This window comes from Strix uralensis, chromosome 18, assembly GCF_047716275.1.
Source record: "Strix uralensis isolate ZFMK-TIS-50842 chromosome 18, bStrUra1, whole genome shotgun sequence".
NCBI classification, from domain to species: Eukaryota; Metazoa; Chordata; class Aves; order Strigiformes; family Strigidae; genus Strix; species Strix uralensis.
In genome coordinates this window covers 14555526-14571778 of record NC_133989.1, presented here as the reverse complement: position 1 = coordinate 14571778, position 16253 = coordinate 14555526, and the positions used below count along the sequence as shown (strand labels likewise).

The 16253-nt window shown below is 40.2% G+C and overlaps 1 protein-coding gene across 1 annotated transcript in view; it reads left to right on the top strand.

The window, feature by feature from the left end:
• TRPC4AP (transient receptor potential cation channel subfamily C member 4 associated protein) overlaps positions 1-16253 on the top strand; it is a 38110-nt gene that overhangs the window by 1442 nt on the left and 20415 nt on the right. Inside the window, exons 2-7 of the mRNA XM_074888152.1 lie at positions 8536-8664; positions 8926-9042; positions 12012-12069; positions 13188-13243; positions 14534-14662; positions 15814-16015. Of these exons, the coding sequence (XP_074744253.1) occupies positions 8536-8664; positions 8926-9042; positions 12012-12069; positions 13188-13243; positions 14534-14662; positions 15814-16015 (691 nt within the window). The remainder of the gene's footprint in view (positions 1-8535; positions 8665-8925; positions 9043-12011; positions 12070-13187; positions 13244-14533; positions 14663-15813; positions 16016-16253) is intronic.

Sequence of the window (16253 nt, the reverse complement as noted above, 5' to 3'; positions counted from 1 at the left end):
ATTCTGTAGCTGAGATGGGTGAAAGAGCAGGAGGCGATTTTTAACAGCTCTTTTGTCCTTACTATACCACTTGCTCAGATACTAGTTTCATTACTACTTAAGAAAAAGCACATCATTTGCATGAGTTTAAACCTGATATTGTCTCTTTTGAAGGAAGTTATTTCTGTGGGATTGTTTCAGGAGTGTATTTCGTAAGGTGTGTAGACAAAGCGACATGTTGTCTCACTAACTTGCCTGCCCACCCCTATGCCCTTGTGTGCTCGCTGCTCCCCAACGATTTAAGTCAGATAAACCTGTAACAACGTTGTGCACCAGCGTGATCTGTTAGGATGGTGCCTCTATGCTGGGCTTTGGTTTTCTTGAGAAATGCAGTGGTGCTGTGTTTTCATTTGGGGCTTTTATGAATTGTTGGAAATAACTGCTGAAGTAAATTACCAAGCTTTTACAGTAATCGAGGAAACTTCTGCTAATTATAATCCTCCTTCTCGTAATGCCCAAATTTGAGGTGGGTTTTTTTTGTCGCAGGGGTTTTCTTTGTTTTGTTTTGCTTCATAAATTTCAGTATGGCTGTCCTGCCCCAAAAGACTTAAAAGCTTGGATGCGTAGAGCTCCCAGTGCTTCACAAATGCTGTAGGAATACATTTTTAAGTCAGCTACGCTAAGGGGGGGAGAACGGAATGGACACACACACCAACTCCCTGAATCATTTTGAACTGTGCAAATTACGTGTCTCTGTACTTTTACCTTGAAGCAGTTTTTTGTTTGTAGATGATCTAAATATAAACCACTTTGATATAACCTTTAAAGAAGTATGAGGCAGTTTTGGGTGCTTTTCTTTTTTAAGTTCTATTTTTTTTATCAAAGTGTTTGGAGTTTTTCTGCAGTTGACTCCTCAGTGGCAGCATGGTAGCCCTTGCTTAAGTTTCTCAACTCATTTGCTCCTGAAAAGCCTGAGAGAAGATCAAGTTTCCAAGCTGCTGTGTTGGGGTCTAGAAGAACAAGTTGGAAGAACGTCCTTCAGATTGTTTGTTCCCATTCTTTGCAAGGAAGTTTTGGGTCGTATGCTGCATGGACTGCACTGCTTACATCCTGTGGGGAGGAGAAACCCTTTTCAAGATCTTAATTCAGAGAGACTGGGAAACGCCGTCCCTTGCTGTGGTGCCTGCCATCTGAGCAGTGTTCTCCCGCACTGCTGTCACTCTATTTCAGCGTCTGGTCTCCAGGAGACAATTAGTACCCTCCTGTGGGCAGCAGTGGAATTTATTCTTAAACAAAGCTTTGTGTACTATTTTTGGGTGATCTCAGAATCCATTTTTATATGGGGAAAGCAGGGGCTTATCTTTGAATTGGTAAGGATAATTGTTGACAGGCCTACATCTGAAAGTTCATCAGTCTGATCTTACAGGGATATAAAAATATTTTTGACATCATCAGCCGCCTGAATATCTGGCAGTTTTGAGGCCAGCTAAGGCTCTGAAATCTGGATCCTTGTGTGTTGTTGCTGTACTCACCCGCCAGGAGCCATAGCTTTCTTGGTGGTTGGTCTCTTCGCATTATTATTAATAATAAGAGGGTTGATGGATAAAGCAGATTTTGGTAGATATTGCCATTATCTGTTCATATATCCATTTTAGCCATATTGCTAGCATCAGCTGCTGCCCTGGATGCAAGCCTCAATCGTTGGTATCAGATTGCATAACCTTGTATCAAGGTTTGCCCTAGCACTGAGTACAGAGCAAGTGAAAGGGGCTTTTCAGATATTGGTAAACTAGAAGCAGACCAACTTTCCAGAAGTGACACACATTTTCTAATAAGGAAACATACTGGTTCTGAACTAGCTGGTCTGTAGTCCCTCTCCTGGCACAGCTCTGCTGTGTGCACACAGGCCCTGTAAATAAGAACTGACGGGGTTTATGCTGTGGTTCCTTGAAGGCAAAGGAACATTTTGGCTCAGCTGATGAAGCTCAGATCCCCTTAGCAAGAGGGCACACACTTCATCTGCTGCATGCCAACTCTGAAAAGCATGTATATAACATGAAACCAGAAGATATTTAGGTATGAAGATATGAATCCCCGTAGACAGAGCAGTATAATAATGGACTAACCAGTGATTTGTTGGCAAACTAGCGTGCTTCTGGTGCAATCCCAAGAGCAGATCGTCAGCTCTGGTCTCACTCTCACAGGATTGCCAAGGCTTAGCTGAAACAATCAGAATGGAAAAAAAGAGTCTATTTTTCCAGCTGTATTTCACGATCTGCTATCCCTACAAATAGATGCTTCCCTTAGCAGGGTAGCGCCTATCCACTCTGAAAAAAAATCTCTTTGTGGAAGGAAAACATTTTCTGCCTCAGACATCCAGATTTCCAGCTCCTACCATTCCAGGTTATCAGTCTGTAATAGTTTCCTAACTCTGAGAAAATATTTTGTTTTCTAATCAGTTTTGTCTCCTCCTTACAACACCACCAACAAAAAAACATTCACGTGAATATAATCCACTTTAGTAGCTCTGATTGTATGGGTCTTAGCAGGCTTATACCTCTTCAGTAGAGGACAGCTAGCAAGTATTGGAAAGTCTGGACATGCTTTTTATATAACAGGGACCAGTGCTCTGTCATACACTAGAAATGCTCAAAAAGGGGTAATGTTGAACTTCAGTAGTCTTATTTTGTGTGACTGAAGATGAGTGGGAAAACTGTTGTAGATGTGCTGCTATTCCTTACCCCTCTGCTTCTTCCTAGATATCCCTACAGATTTTGCTTTCTTTCAAACTGAATTAAAGAAGAAACAGGCAGTTCCAAGGAAAAAGTAATCACCGAGAAGTTAATATAATTTTACGTATTGGTTGATTTATTTTTCTCTGAGAGTAAGATCATCAAAGCAAACATTATCTGGTAGATATTTGGTAGATTCTGTTCAAGATCTGTGTTGGAGTTGTTCTGCTCTCAGAAACACTGTGGGATTTTGAGATTCATGAGACCTGTTCTTTGTCTCGCTAGACTGGGTGTTCTTCCAGTGACGGTGAGTAGAGGAGTAGTTTTGGAATCACGGGGATGGTTAGACCTGGCTAGAAGCTATGCCAGGTTTTATCCTAGCACACCATATCCCTGGGTTCATGCCTGGCTTTTGGGTTGGCGAGAGAAAGGATGGAGGGCTCCATCCAAGGTTGTGGAGGATGGAGAAACAGTAGTTATAGGAAACTTGATCTGCACTTCAAAGAATCTAGGAGCTGGAGAGAGGCTGGAAATAGGTACCCTTATGTGGACTTCTCCCAGCTTAATATCACCAACGGAGGTTTCTTTTTAAGAATAAAATAGGGGGGACTCTGACACGTAAGGTCAAGAGACCAGAGCTACGTGCAGGTGACCCAGCTGGTGACTGGCTGCGTTGTTTACTGCCCTGCAGCTGCAGGGTAGCAGTTCCCAGGTTCTCCCTTGGAACGCCTTCCAGAATCACTGTATAGGCCAGTAGTTGTGTGTCTGTAATATGCCCTTGTGTTAAAATGAAAACTTGGGGGGGGGGATGTCATTTACCTTGGTTGTAGGCTTTTTTGTGAATAGTTGTGTGAGGAAGGAGACAGCTTAGCCAGACTGATGCATGTTTGCTAGTGACAGAAAAGGAAAATTAATAATAAAGAGCTGGGATGACAGGGCACTCCCCAAAATACTGAATAATCATTCTCCTGGCAGTCTGTCAGAGATGACTTCCTAAGTTATTACTGTTCAGAGGAAAATTAAATATTTAATTGCACAAATATTAGTTTCCTGTTTTTTAAAGGTTTGAAGGAGAGGATATGGAAAGCCTTCGATTTTATTAAAAATATTTAGAGGCCATGTGCCTGCATCTGTTTTCTTGAGATCCATAATCTTGTGCCTCTTTTTCCTTTTAAACTTTCAGAACATTTGAATATATACTTCAGAAGTGATCAAGGAAAATACTGAGAATGGGAATTCTGCTTTTTTTAAAGCAATTCCAGTCTTATCTTAATGCATGATTGCAACGAAAAACTGAATTAAAATTATGGCTGATGTGTCACAGCGTGAATCCTTTAGTGCTGTAAAGGATGCCTGGACACCTGAGTCACTGTTTTTTGCTTTTTGAAAGATCACAGAAAACACCCTCCTGTAGAGAGTGTTTAGCAAGACAGTGAAACGTTTGAAGGTTAAAATGTGAAATAGAGACACAATTTTATTAGAAAACTCCCTACTCTGGAGAGCAAAGGGGAGGATTAGCTCATGGTATTTCTGCTACTGTCATGTCCTCATGGGCCTTCAGTTTGTCAGCAACTATGGGACGACATGGAGATGTGTCACTGACCACAGCTTAGAAAAGTGGTGGAGGCCAGGTTAGGAAAACAAAAGGTTTGCTTTGTAGGGCAGTGAAAATTGTCACAAGGCAGGAACGCAACTGGAAAGGAAAATCCTCACTGGAAGGGGCAGGGATTTTGAAGCAGTCATAACTACAAGAGATCTCGGGCCAGTAACACATGTATTAGCAATGCTCGTAACAGAGCTCTCGCCACGTGCAGGGGCACGGGCACAAAGCAGCCGGGAGGATCAGCCACTTCTGTTGGAGAGGGTGTGCCTGGAGGAGAGCAGTCACGGGGAGGAACATCAATAGCAAACACTATAGCAAAGTGGAGGGGGAGAAAGGAAAGTGGACCTACACTGATTGGGGGATGGATTTAGGTAAATATTAACATGTAACTATAATTTGATGAAGATATAGGCGATATTCATATTTATTGACTATTGTGCTAATGGATGCTGGGGCATTTTAAAAGGATTTATAACCCAGGAGGATTAGAAAGAAATTGAAAAGAAATATTTAGATTTGTGTAGTGTCTTTGTTCAGCCCATTGTATATCTTCAAGAAAAAATATGCAGAAGAGTTGTTTAACTCTGTGGTAGGAAAGTATTCATAGGGTAGTTATCAGTCTTTGAAGTAATCTGGGAAATCCTGGGCTCCAGTCCTTTGGGAGAGTTTAAGAGAAAACCCCTCGGTACACTCTGCCTTGCAGTCGTGGATGGGCTTGATGACACATTTTTAACTCTGTACTTAAATCCTCTCAAAAGTCTTTGATTGCCCTTCCTGCAAAACCACAGCGCCATGGCTTCAACAGCACAGCTGGAGGAGGGGGAGAGGGCTGGTTCTGATCTCATCACCTGGCTGGTGAGCAGCATCCAGTAAACTACAGACCGCTTTGGACTGTGCCATGGCTTGGGAGCTCTGTGCCTGGGCTTGAGCTTGTGCTGCTGCCTTGCTGCAGAGGCCTGCTGGGAACATAACTACTGCTGGGGAGCCACAGCGTGCCGTCCCCTGGGTTTCTCGGGTTGTGATTCAAAACTTGGATGCGTTATGGCAAAGTTCTGAGAAATGACTGTGTGGAGTCTTAGTGTTTGTACCAGTTTGGTTTACTGTACCTGGGTGGTAGGGAAGTTTTGACGCTGGTTCTTTTGTTTTCCCAGTAATTGGTATTTACTCAGTTGTCTTCTAATGCCAGTAAGGCATGAGGGTTCATAACCATCAGTTAGGTAGGCACTTTCTTTTAATTGATGCCATTTGCAGCTGGGCTTCTGCAACTTCCCCTTCTTGCTAGATAGTAACTTTGAGAAGTTAGCTCAAACATTGTATGCAAGATTTCAGATATTTTATCCAGAGCTATTCAGCAAATAATGAAAATTTCAGAGAAATCAGTGTTGGATTGGACTTATCCTGCTTGGATGAGACAAAAAAATTCTAGAGGGGGCAGGGGGTCCCAAAAGACCCGGTGCTAATTTTGATGACTATTCAATAATGTCTGCCCAAAAAGAGCAAGAAGGAAACCGGCTTTGCTTATAAATGAAAACCATTGACTAGCTGCTATTACAGAAATCATGAGATGCAGTTTTTAACCAAAATGGCTGTAAAGACAGACAGCTCCATACAACCTAATTGAATTTTAATCCCTCCACAGAATCCAAAATCTTTGCGTTGGCAAATACCGCCCCGCCACAATGGAAATACTCAGAGCCAGGGTAGCCTCATAAATACAGAATAGGGACCACAAGCTAGAGCTTGCAATGAAACCAAAGACATGTATTAAATCAAGAGAAAGAAAAACTTTTTTCTTTTTTCTTTTTTTTGAAAGCAGTTAAAAGAAGATGAGAGCAAGGAAACATTTGCTTCATTCTTTCAGAATTTCAGTTCTGAAAGTTTTCTGCAGATCAGCACAAGTGACTGCCTCTCAGAGTCCGGGACAGGGAGAGGAAGACCTACTATACTAGTACAGAAATGGGAATGGAGATGGATCCTGCCCCAAACCAAGAAGCGTACGTGCAATTAACAGATGTGGTATTAAGCCCAGGACAAGGTTTTAACATTGATTAAGGGCTTTTGGCCTTTTCTGAGAGCACTTGGATGCTGAATTCTGCTTTGTGCTGCTGGAACCTGAGATTGCAGCCCATGCACGTCATCTTTGCCTGTGGTATCTTACACATCAGCTGGAGTCAGAGAGTTGGATTCTTTCCTTGGCATTTTGCTGCATATGCTTTGCACTTTACCCAGCAATTAATCTGGTTCCTCCTGCCACTTGTGAGGTTGTGTACTCCTCCCACACCTGAGATGGAATAGTGGGAGAGCTCCTCTTGCTCTCTCTGGGCTGGGTATTACAAGAAGAAATGGAAATTTGTGACTTCAGAGGGGCCTGACCCACTACTCACAGTCCAAACAATGGGAAGCCATTTTGACTTTCTGGTTTTGTCCTGCCATTTCTCGTGTGAATGGCTGCCTCAGAAGGAACTCTGTGTCGTTCTCCAGCAGTGCTGGTTGATTACTCTTATTCAGAAGTCAGAAAGCAGGGAAAAGTTAAAAACTGGAGAGAGTTTTGTGTCCCAGGTTTGCTCATGCTGCTTCAATCACCCCTTGTAGCAAGAAAATCTGATACTTCAAGAGCCTTGAAGATTTAGTTATGTATAAATTTGGGTGTTTCATCAGGAAAAGAACCCTAAGTATCTGGGTAGCTTAGAAGAAAGGTGAGGACCCATGGCAGCTAACATTGCTAGTCTGAGTTTTCACGTGCTTGTGTCTGGTTTTCTGGTCTTCCTGTATGCTAACAAGCAGAGAAAAGGGTTAAATTCTCAGTCAGAAATTGGAGTATATTTGCATATAATTGTCTAACCAGGAATTGAATGGCCCTTTGGAATTGTACACTGAGGTATATCTGAGAAGGATGTCTTGGCTGAAACAATAGGAAGCAAGATTTCCTGGCTGTTAACTATTAACAATGAACATTTAAGCAGGCTGGAGGGAAACAATGCAGTTAACCACAGGAAGGTTCAGGGAGTGACTTAGGCAGAATGAGAGCAGCTCAGAGGTTTAGGCCTAGGAGTAAGAGAAAATCTACAAATGTTGCACTGGGATGCAATCTTGCTGACCTGAGGATTGGGGTTTTCTTTATTTTGTTTTTTATTTGAAGGACATATAAAAATTTTGTAAAACCATCCAGAAATCCTGCTGGCTGTAATTATTGTTGTGTGCCTTACCTTTCTGTAGAAGGGTAAGTCCCTATTTTGGGGTTGTTCTAGGTACCTGTGAATTATCATTAAGGAAAGAAGTTAACTTTTGGTCAACATTGACTGGATGGTGAACTTTAATGAAGAAACCTTCCTTTACAGCATCTGCTGGCAGTAACCTGGAAGAGTTTAGGCTTCAAAACATCTTTTGTGGATTCTAAACAGAATATATTTATTAGTCTTGTGCTGATGCTTCTGGTTTTTTTCAGGTGTAATATATAGTGGTGAATATTGAGAAAATTGTTTGATTTTTGGGGAGAAGGAGGAAAATTGGAGAAAGTTTGCACAAATGTAGTAGCAAATGCTAAGGTATTCTTTTTTGTGGTTGCAGCCTGCTTCCCAGAGGGTAATGCCAGTGGTGGTGTTCTACTGATTTAGTTGTTGGTCTCCATTTACAACAAGCCCAAGATTGCAGAGGAAATTGTCATTGTATCTTTGATACCTTCTTCTGGAGCCTGCTTGTAAATCTTAGTGGTTTGAGTCATTGCTATGACCCATAATGGCTTTGGGGATTTGGCTGAGGAAATACTGATTGCTAGCTGAACGTAATGAGTATTGAAGCCTTTCCATCTTCAGTGTTCTGTCTACCTTAGACTAGTGTAATTTTTGGTAGTGTCAAGGGTACCCATTTCCTCATTCAATGACCTGTCAGTTGGAGTTCTAATAATGGAATTATTTAGAGACTAATGTGTTCCCTTTTTAAAACGTACGATCAATATAAAAATATGGAGTAAGTACTCTAAATGATAACATCAGCTTAAAGCCCTGTCCTGCTTAAGATAAGTTGACCGTCTGTAAAATTCTGCAGCTACCTGTCCAAGATAAATTGCTGCATGGAAAGAGGTACTGGATTTTGTAATGGTACACTCTACAATAAACTATTTTTCTGTTATATTCTGACAATGATATTTTGGGAGGTGATAAGGTTGTTTTCCTGGTCATAAAGCATTGGACACATGAGAATTAAATTCTTCTGTTGTTGCAGATCACAGAGGCCTTGTTAAAGGAAAGAGATAAACAAGCAAAATGGAACGGGATTCCCTTACTGTTGCAAAAGCTGTATGAACATAGCCACCCAAACAGCGATTTCTCCCAGTGCCAAAGCATCTTAAAGGTACTGTCTACGCTGTTCTTCCTGAAAGCTAGGGGTTATTTTGTTGTTGCTTTCTTTAAAGTACTGTGATCATATTCTACCTGATTTTTGAAACTGTTTGCATGATGGTATCTGTGAATTGGCTGGTAGATAAGAGCTGGGAATGCATGTAATTGATTAGTCAGTAGATCACACAGATAGTTGGAGACAATTGTGTTTATACTGATGAACAGTTTTCTTTTTGAACCATCTTTTTTTTTTTTTTTTTTTGACTGCATGCAGGAAATTTCTCCACTTCTTTCAATGGAAGCCATGGCATTTGTTACGGAAGATAGAAAAGCTGCTCAAGAGTCCACTTTCCCAAATACATACACATTTGACTTATTTGGAGGAGTCGATGTAAGTGTGTTTTTTCAACCATATCGAAAGATTTCTGCATGATAGTCATACCACTGAGAAATCTGTAAATGAGGTCTTTGAGACCTTTGAAGCTTCTAAATGCAAGCTACAGAATTTGATGTTAAGCTTTAGAATTGTGCCTGTTTCTGTCCATCAAAATGTGAAAAGGGTGTATTTTCCGAGGTATTACATCATCAAAAGTGAGGTGCTTTTTCTTTTATGATATAGAAAACTTGGCTGTTTCTTCAGGCAGTCTGTTTTTAACTTCAAAAAAGGTGAGACTTGTAGGTTCTCAGTGAAGAACGTTTCAAATTACTTCTAGTTGTGAGATTAAATACTACAGTTGTACGAGAGCACTGAGAATTTCACTTAGCACTGAAGGATATGTGGCTGGTTTTTAAGTACATTAGGGCACTCTCTTAACCAGGCTGTTTATTGCTGGCATGCAATGGAAAAGTGGAAATCTATGGAAAACTTTTTAAACATAACTACAAGGTTTCTGTAGACATTCTGGCAGTTTATGTTTTTATTTGTTTTAATTCTACATTACACAAATACAGAGGTTTGCTCAATTTTATGGTGACAGACTCTGGGATCTTCGCTTTCATTCAAAACGTATGATTTGTGTTTTCCAGTGAACTAATTGACGCTTTCTTCCTTTTTTTTTTTCCAGTCTGACTAAACAGTGTCTTTGCTACTTCTCTCTTGTTACACTTAGCATGCCTTTACTTAAGTAAAACTTGTGTTTAGGTTATGTTGGTTTGAAATTAGCACTGGTTTAGTTGCTGGTATCCTGTCAACTGAGGACAAAAGTCTTCAGCTACCCAAGCAATTTAGAACATCGTATGAAAATGTTCTAAATTTCCCTTGTTTTTAAAGGGAAGTACTGATACTTCCTGTAGAAGCGCTTTTAACGTAAGAATGCACAGAATAAGTGTGTTGGGGTTTGGGTTTTTTTTTTTTTTTGATTGGTTGGGTGTTTTGTTTTGTTTTTCTTGGGCTGGAGATGGTAAATATCAGATACACTGTAATTACCTGGTACTATGGCCAGAGATTTGGCCGATACAGGTGGGGTTTAATGTGGTTAAAGACAGTGGTAGGAGCCAGTGTTATGTGTTTTTGAAAATCCTACTCTAGGACTTGAAAGGGAAGTAGTCTAATCTGAGGGTTCTGTGTATGCCATGTGCTGATTCTGTGTTGCAGTATTTTGAACTGTGAAGCATGAGTAACTTTGAAGGACACTAAATTTGCAGTGTACTCTGTATGCTATAACGTGTGATAGTATATTCCTTAAAATATTTTTGGATTCTAACAGCCTTTACGTCAAGGAAGAACAAAAGCACATTTGTGTCTTCTCCCTGTTTATGAAAACATGTAAAGTATTACCCAAGAGTACAAACACATGAACTGATACACGAGCCTCATGGACTTTGGACTTGAATGCAACCCCATTCCAAGAAATAAGATCTCATAACTCCCTTTCTGCTCCCTCTGCCTCTGGTGGGGCACCCTCTTACCTATTCTCTTTCTGCCATTGGACTTTTGCGCTTCTTGCTGCATACTGTTGCAGTTTCAGTAGGATGGCTGAAGAAAGCCCTCTCCAAGGAGTGTCTCACACCACTGCAGTCCAGTCCCTGGAGTGTATGTGAGGAGCATACCAGTTCTGCAAGAATAAGGTGATAAATACATGGTGGGTTACAGTATTGACCAGGAAAAATAAATAGTAGCTGAAAAAATCCACTCTGTGGCAAGGCAGGAGCGATCATGGCTGTGGCCACCCTTAAGAGACAGACCTCTTGCAGTGGGTGTTCTTTCCCAGGAGAAGAGCGGGTGGCCTGCATCCCAAGTGCATAGGGATATCTTTGGATACTTATCTCGGGTACCAAACCTTGAGGTGTGCATTTCTACTCCTAAAACGTAAGCCATTAACATGAGCATTACATTACTGCTGCAGCCATTTTTCTCTACCCTATTGAGGCTACACCTACTATTACAAATATTGCTGAAAAACGTGTATTCCTCTTTAAAGTTGCCTATTTATTTATTTATTTGTCAGCGCTTAAAATGTAGGCAGTGCCTCTAGTGCTATCAGATGTTTTCCTCTGTGTCTGGGTAGGTAGTTTATTAAAGGAAGGGTAAAGTTGGGACAAGTAGAGCAAGTTGTACAATGTAAGTGTATTGTCAGTTGGCATGATTTGACAGGGTGATGTCTGCGTTGCTCTGAACAATTTTAAACTGAATTACAAAACTAAGGGCTTTTTGCAATACTTCTTGCAGAAGTGATCAGTTCCTTCTAGCAGCTAACTCATTTTTAGATAAACTTTGTTTTTAAATGTTTTAAAATAAACCAGTGGTATAGGCTAGAACATCTAAAGATCAATTCTAGATCTATCAGAACTGTAGTCCTAGTATTGCAAAGCTGACTGTTGCATTCCTTAAATAGAAATGAGACACTTTACGTATCTGTAAATGTATATGTAAGTATACATACAAGGTGCATGTACACAAGCAGTGGCTTGCTCTTTGCTGGTGAGATTAAAATCTGAAGAAACTAAATTCTGTTATGTCTGGACCTGAAATGTATTTTGAAGCCCAGCAAGATTTAGGGAAAGCCTTTGCAAAATTTGCATCTCTGTGTAGATTACTGCAAAGAATTCATTATTTTGGGAGATGTGTGATAGCCATCCTTGATGTTATCTGGATGCATGTGGAATTACATTCTTTGCAAACTCAAATTTAAAACTTGCCAGTGGGAGATTGTTTTATACAACTGTTATTTTTTCAGGGTAGATACCACTATTTTTTTGTCAATGTAATTTTGACACCAGTAGGGTTTTGATTGTAGAGCTTCCATTGTTCACCTCTGACTTCAGCAGAGACAGGACTAAGTTTGGATTTGTCACTGACAAATTAAGTGGTTATTTGTATCTCAGTGATTATTCCCTTAATTCTTTATCTTGTTGTTACAGCTTTTAGTAGAAATTCTCATGAGACCAACACTTATTACACAGAAAAAGAAACAGAAAAGTAAGTAAATAGTTGTATAGTTTTTTTCATTCTTGCCTTGTGTCCTTATTCAAACTGAAATTATTCTATTTTTCTGTTACCCTCTTTCCATACCAGCAATTTCCTGTTCCTAAATGAATCATTGGTTTCTTTGTTCTCTGTAGTACTGATTCATGATGGGATTTAGGATGGTCACCTGTTGGAAAGCACAGCTCAGGAGTATTCATGCAGTCAGCATAACATACTTCTCTCAATGCAGTAAATCTGCAGTCACTGGAAACTTTAATTGTTGCTATAGCTACAGTTAACAATTATTAATAATAAGCCACAATGTAATAGGAGTTATAGAGATTGTGAGACAATGAATAGTGTGCTGTTTTCCTGACCTACTCATAGTGACCAGTAATTTCCAAACTGCTATAAGGAGAATTTGCCAATGGGGTGCAGTAGCTTCAGTACAGCTTTCCTGCTGGAGCAGCTTTGGTTTATTGTTTTCATTTTTCCTGTTTGTGATTCTGTTGGTTCCCTGAACCCTTCTGAGGAGAGGAAATGTCATGGTACGCTCCATGCCCATCAGCCAGGGAACTTCAAAGGTGAAGTCACTTGAACTTGAGCTAGAGGCAGCTGTGGTATGTCTGTGCTGAAAACATATTTTAAATATTAACACACGGGAGTAAATCAGGTAGAAAGCTTTTTTATGAATTCCTGATGCTGTGTGGAGAAAACTGCATGAACTGTCCTTTATTTTTTGCCCATGCTTAATAATTGGAACTAGTACATGTCTTAGCATTTTCTCATACTGACAAATTTCAAGTTGATCTATGATATTTTTCCTAAAATACTGTTTACACCCCTATCATTTTCTTTTGTGTGTGACTAGGAAGTGCACTAGACCACAAGTACATCTGTCTGTGGACCTAGGCAGTGCTGATAGTAGTTTTGGAAGAAAGCATGTGAACAGGTCAGGTATAGAGTGCTTCTTCCTCTGGTTTCTGTCCTCCAAGGCATTTGTATATATGACCTGAGCTAGCAGTTAGCCTGAAATTCTCACCTGTCTTGTAGCTGTTCATGTCACTACTGTGGACATTAGTGTTCCTTGGCAAGGTACAGCTAGTGAATGTCTGTTTTCTCCTTTGCAGTAAGCGATGACCTCATCAAGGACTGTTTAAGCATACTGTACAACACGTGTATATGTGTAAGTACAACTGCTGGGGAAATAAGTTTGATCCTGCAGCTCCTTCATGTGCTGACTATTAGTTCAGTTCAGTTGACAGCAGATCAGTGCTAGGGAAGATGTTGTGTTAAAGGCCTGTTGAAATACCTTGCCATTAAAATTCTGAAACCAAAAGCGGATGCCTCAGATCATGCATGCAGGGAACATCCTCAGGATCGTTTACTTAATCACACATTTTATTATGTCATAACCTAGGGAGCACTGTTTAACGAAAATTTTTAAAAAAGACAGTTACTGACTTGGAGCTCATCCAAAGACATCAACCTGATCTCAAGAGTTTGAGTCTTAATAGGTCATGTTCTCACTACTAAGTATCTGTGTACACATGGGAGAGGGAAGAGAGGGAACATTTTTTTCTTGACTTACATGATTATTTTTTTTTCTTTAACTATATGGAATGCAACTTTTGCCAACTGTGAATAGCGTAATATGTTAAGAAACAAGTTTGCAATTTATAGACTAGCTGCTGTTTTAATTCAGTATTACTGCTCTCTCTTGAATGAGAAGTGTTCAGGATCACAGAAATGTGCAATATTAACTGGTCTTATGCTTACGTGTAAATACTCAGGAAGTGTCTAAGCTAGTCTAGTTCTGTGAGCACTGGTAATGTCGGTCATATGTAATAGACAGCTTTGCAAGTGGTGAGGATGTAGTTTTAAGTTACATTTAATTCCAGAAAAGACTGGCCATGCTCTCAGCAGAGATCAGAGCATGAAAACTGTCTTTAATGATCAGAGCATGAAAGCTGGCCGTAATGAACTTGGTGATGAACCCGAGTTCATGCTTTAGCATGACTTTTAGGTTCATCACCGAGTTCATTAAGGCTGATGCTTGATTCTGGTTGCTCAGACTCTGCCCAGCTGTGAGCAATGCTGGCAGTTTAGGAGGAATCTGGGGACTGCATTTACATACCATAAAATGGAGCTGGTTACAATTTGTATGGGAAACCAGGGACAAACCTCTCTGACGTATTTCCAGGCATGCAGTGTTTACTTTTGATTCAGGCAAGTAAACAATTGCCTTGAGATAAAGCCTCTCATCATGGAGCCTGCAGTTTTTGCAAGTGTCATGATAACTTCAGACAAGGACTGGAGTTAGTTTTGGTCACCGTAAACACAATGTTTCCTGGTTTCAGGAATAGCTGATTGAATAACACATCATCTGTAAAACTGTCCTGCATGTGCATGTAACATACAACTTCTCAGGGTGGGCTCTGACTCTGGGTCTGTGTGTGCATCTGCTGCTTTCTAGACGGAAGGAGTCACGAGGCGATTGGCAGAAAGAAATGACTTTGTGTTGTTCCTGTTTACACTGATGACAAACAAAAAGACATTCCTACAAACTGCAACGCTCATTGAAGATATCCTGGGAGTTAAAAAGGTTAGTACTGGTTTCTTAATTTTATTTGCTTGGCCTCTCAGGCCAGTAGAGGAAAGACAGCTGTTGCTTTGAAGAGCTGCTGAAGATAATAGTCTAAGCTAGCATTCCCACTGCTTGTAGCTTAATTGAAACCTGGCTGTTTACAGTGATCATTAACTTCAATCACATTTCATAAAGAAGCCAAATTATGCATGTGGTATCATACTTGTAATGCTTTTGCATAGCTTGCAGAGGATGATGGGGAGTGAGTACCTAGCTGTCATTAAAGTATAACCAGTATTTCAAATAAAGAAATTTAAATTCATTTTTCATCCTTGCCTTCTGATTACACTTCAGATATTTTAGTAGTCTTCCTGACATCTGGAAGGCTTATCGTGCTTCTCTCTTACCTTGGGATTTGTCACCTCTCTGAGAAGTTGTAGGCTGGGGGAACCGGGGCACTTAGGTCTTCTGCACAAAGTAGGTTTCTGAACTTGCTTTCCAGCATCATTACAGCTTAGCACCCTGATGTGATGCAAATAAAATATTAGAGGTGTAACCCTGGGAAAACCCCAAATGAATTGTGTCTGTGTACATTTTGTGGAGAGGTTCAGGATTCTATAACTTCCTATGATTTTGTTAGGGTGAAGTTGAGGATGGTGTACTTTCTGACATAGGAAACAAGCTTAGTTTATGTGAGCATAAATGCTTTTTGCTGAAAACCAACATCTTTTTATTAAAAAGATTGATGAAAAAGACTGAGAAAAATAATCTAGAAGTTGGTTCTCATCTGTGAATTTCATAGAAAATACAGAAGTGGAAAACAAAATTGAAACTTTCTAATACCTAAATGTAATTTGTGTGTTAAATTAAGTTGTGGTGTTTGTGTTTTGGGGTTTTTTTTAAGTTAAAAGGCCCCCAAATTTTATGTAAATACTTAGTCTTTAAAATATGGGTATCTACACTTTTGGAATTGATAAGTGACACCAGTTGTAAATCACAGCTGTTTTCAGACTCTTCACTTGTCACTGCCTGCTTGCTCCTCTTTCACTAACGTTGAAATAAGACACACATCTCCCCAGGGAAGAGCTGTAGCTGAAGCCTTCTGCTGTGTCTGCGTTCACTTATTGAATGTCACATGCAACTTACTCAGTTGATGTTGCCTCCTCCAGGAAATGATACAACTGGATGATATTCCCAATCTTGCGAGCCTTGTGTCCAGTTTTGATCAGCAGCAGCTTGCGAACTTCTGCAGGATCCTTGCTGTCACAATTTCTGAGCTTGACACAGGAAGTGATGACAAGCACACACTTCTTGCCAAAAATGCCCAGCAGAAAAAAAACTTGGGTCCTTCTCGAGCTGAAATTAATCAAGGTAATTGTTATGTTGTGACCAAACACAGAAGAAACTCAACGGTGTGTAAAGTTTCCCTCTTCTCAATGTCACCTCTGTAGCCTAGGTTTCTAGAGGATATTGTAAGCATTCTGTCTTGCAAAGCATTTTTCTTTATTCACTTTCCTCAAGCAGTTTCCTGGAAACAATCTGTTAATGAAACTTAATTTGTAGCTTTCAGTTTCATATGGTGTTGGTAAGTAGGTAAGTTAATTTCTGT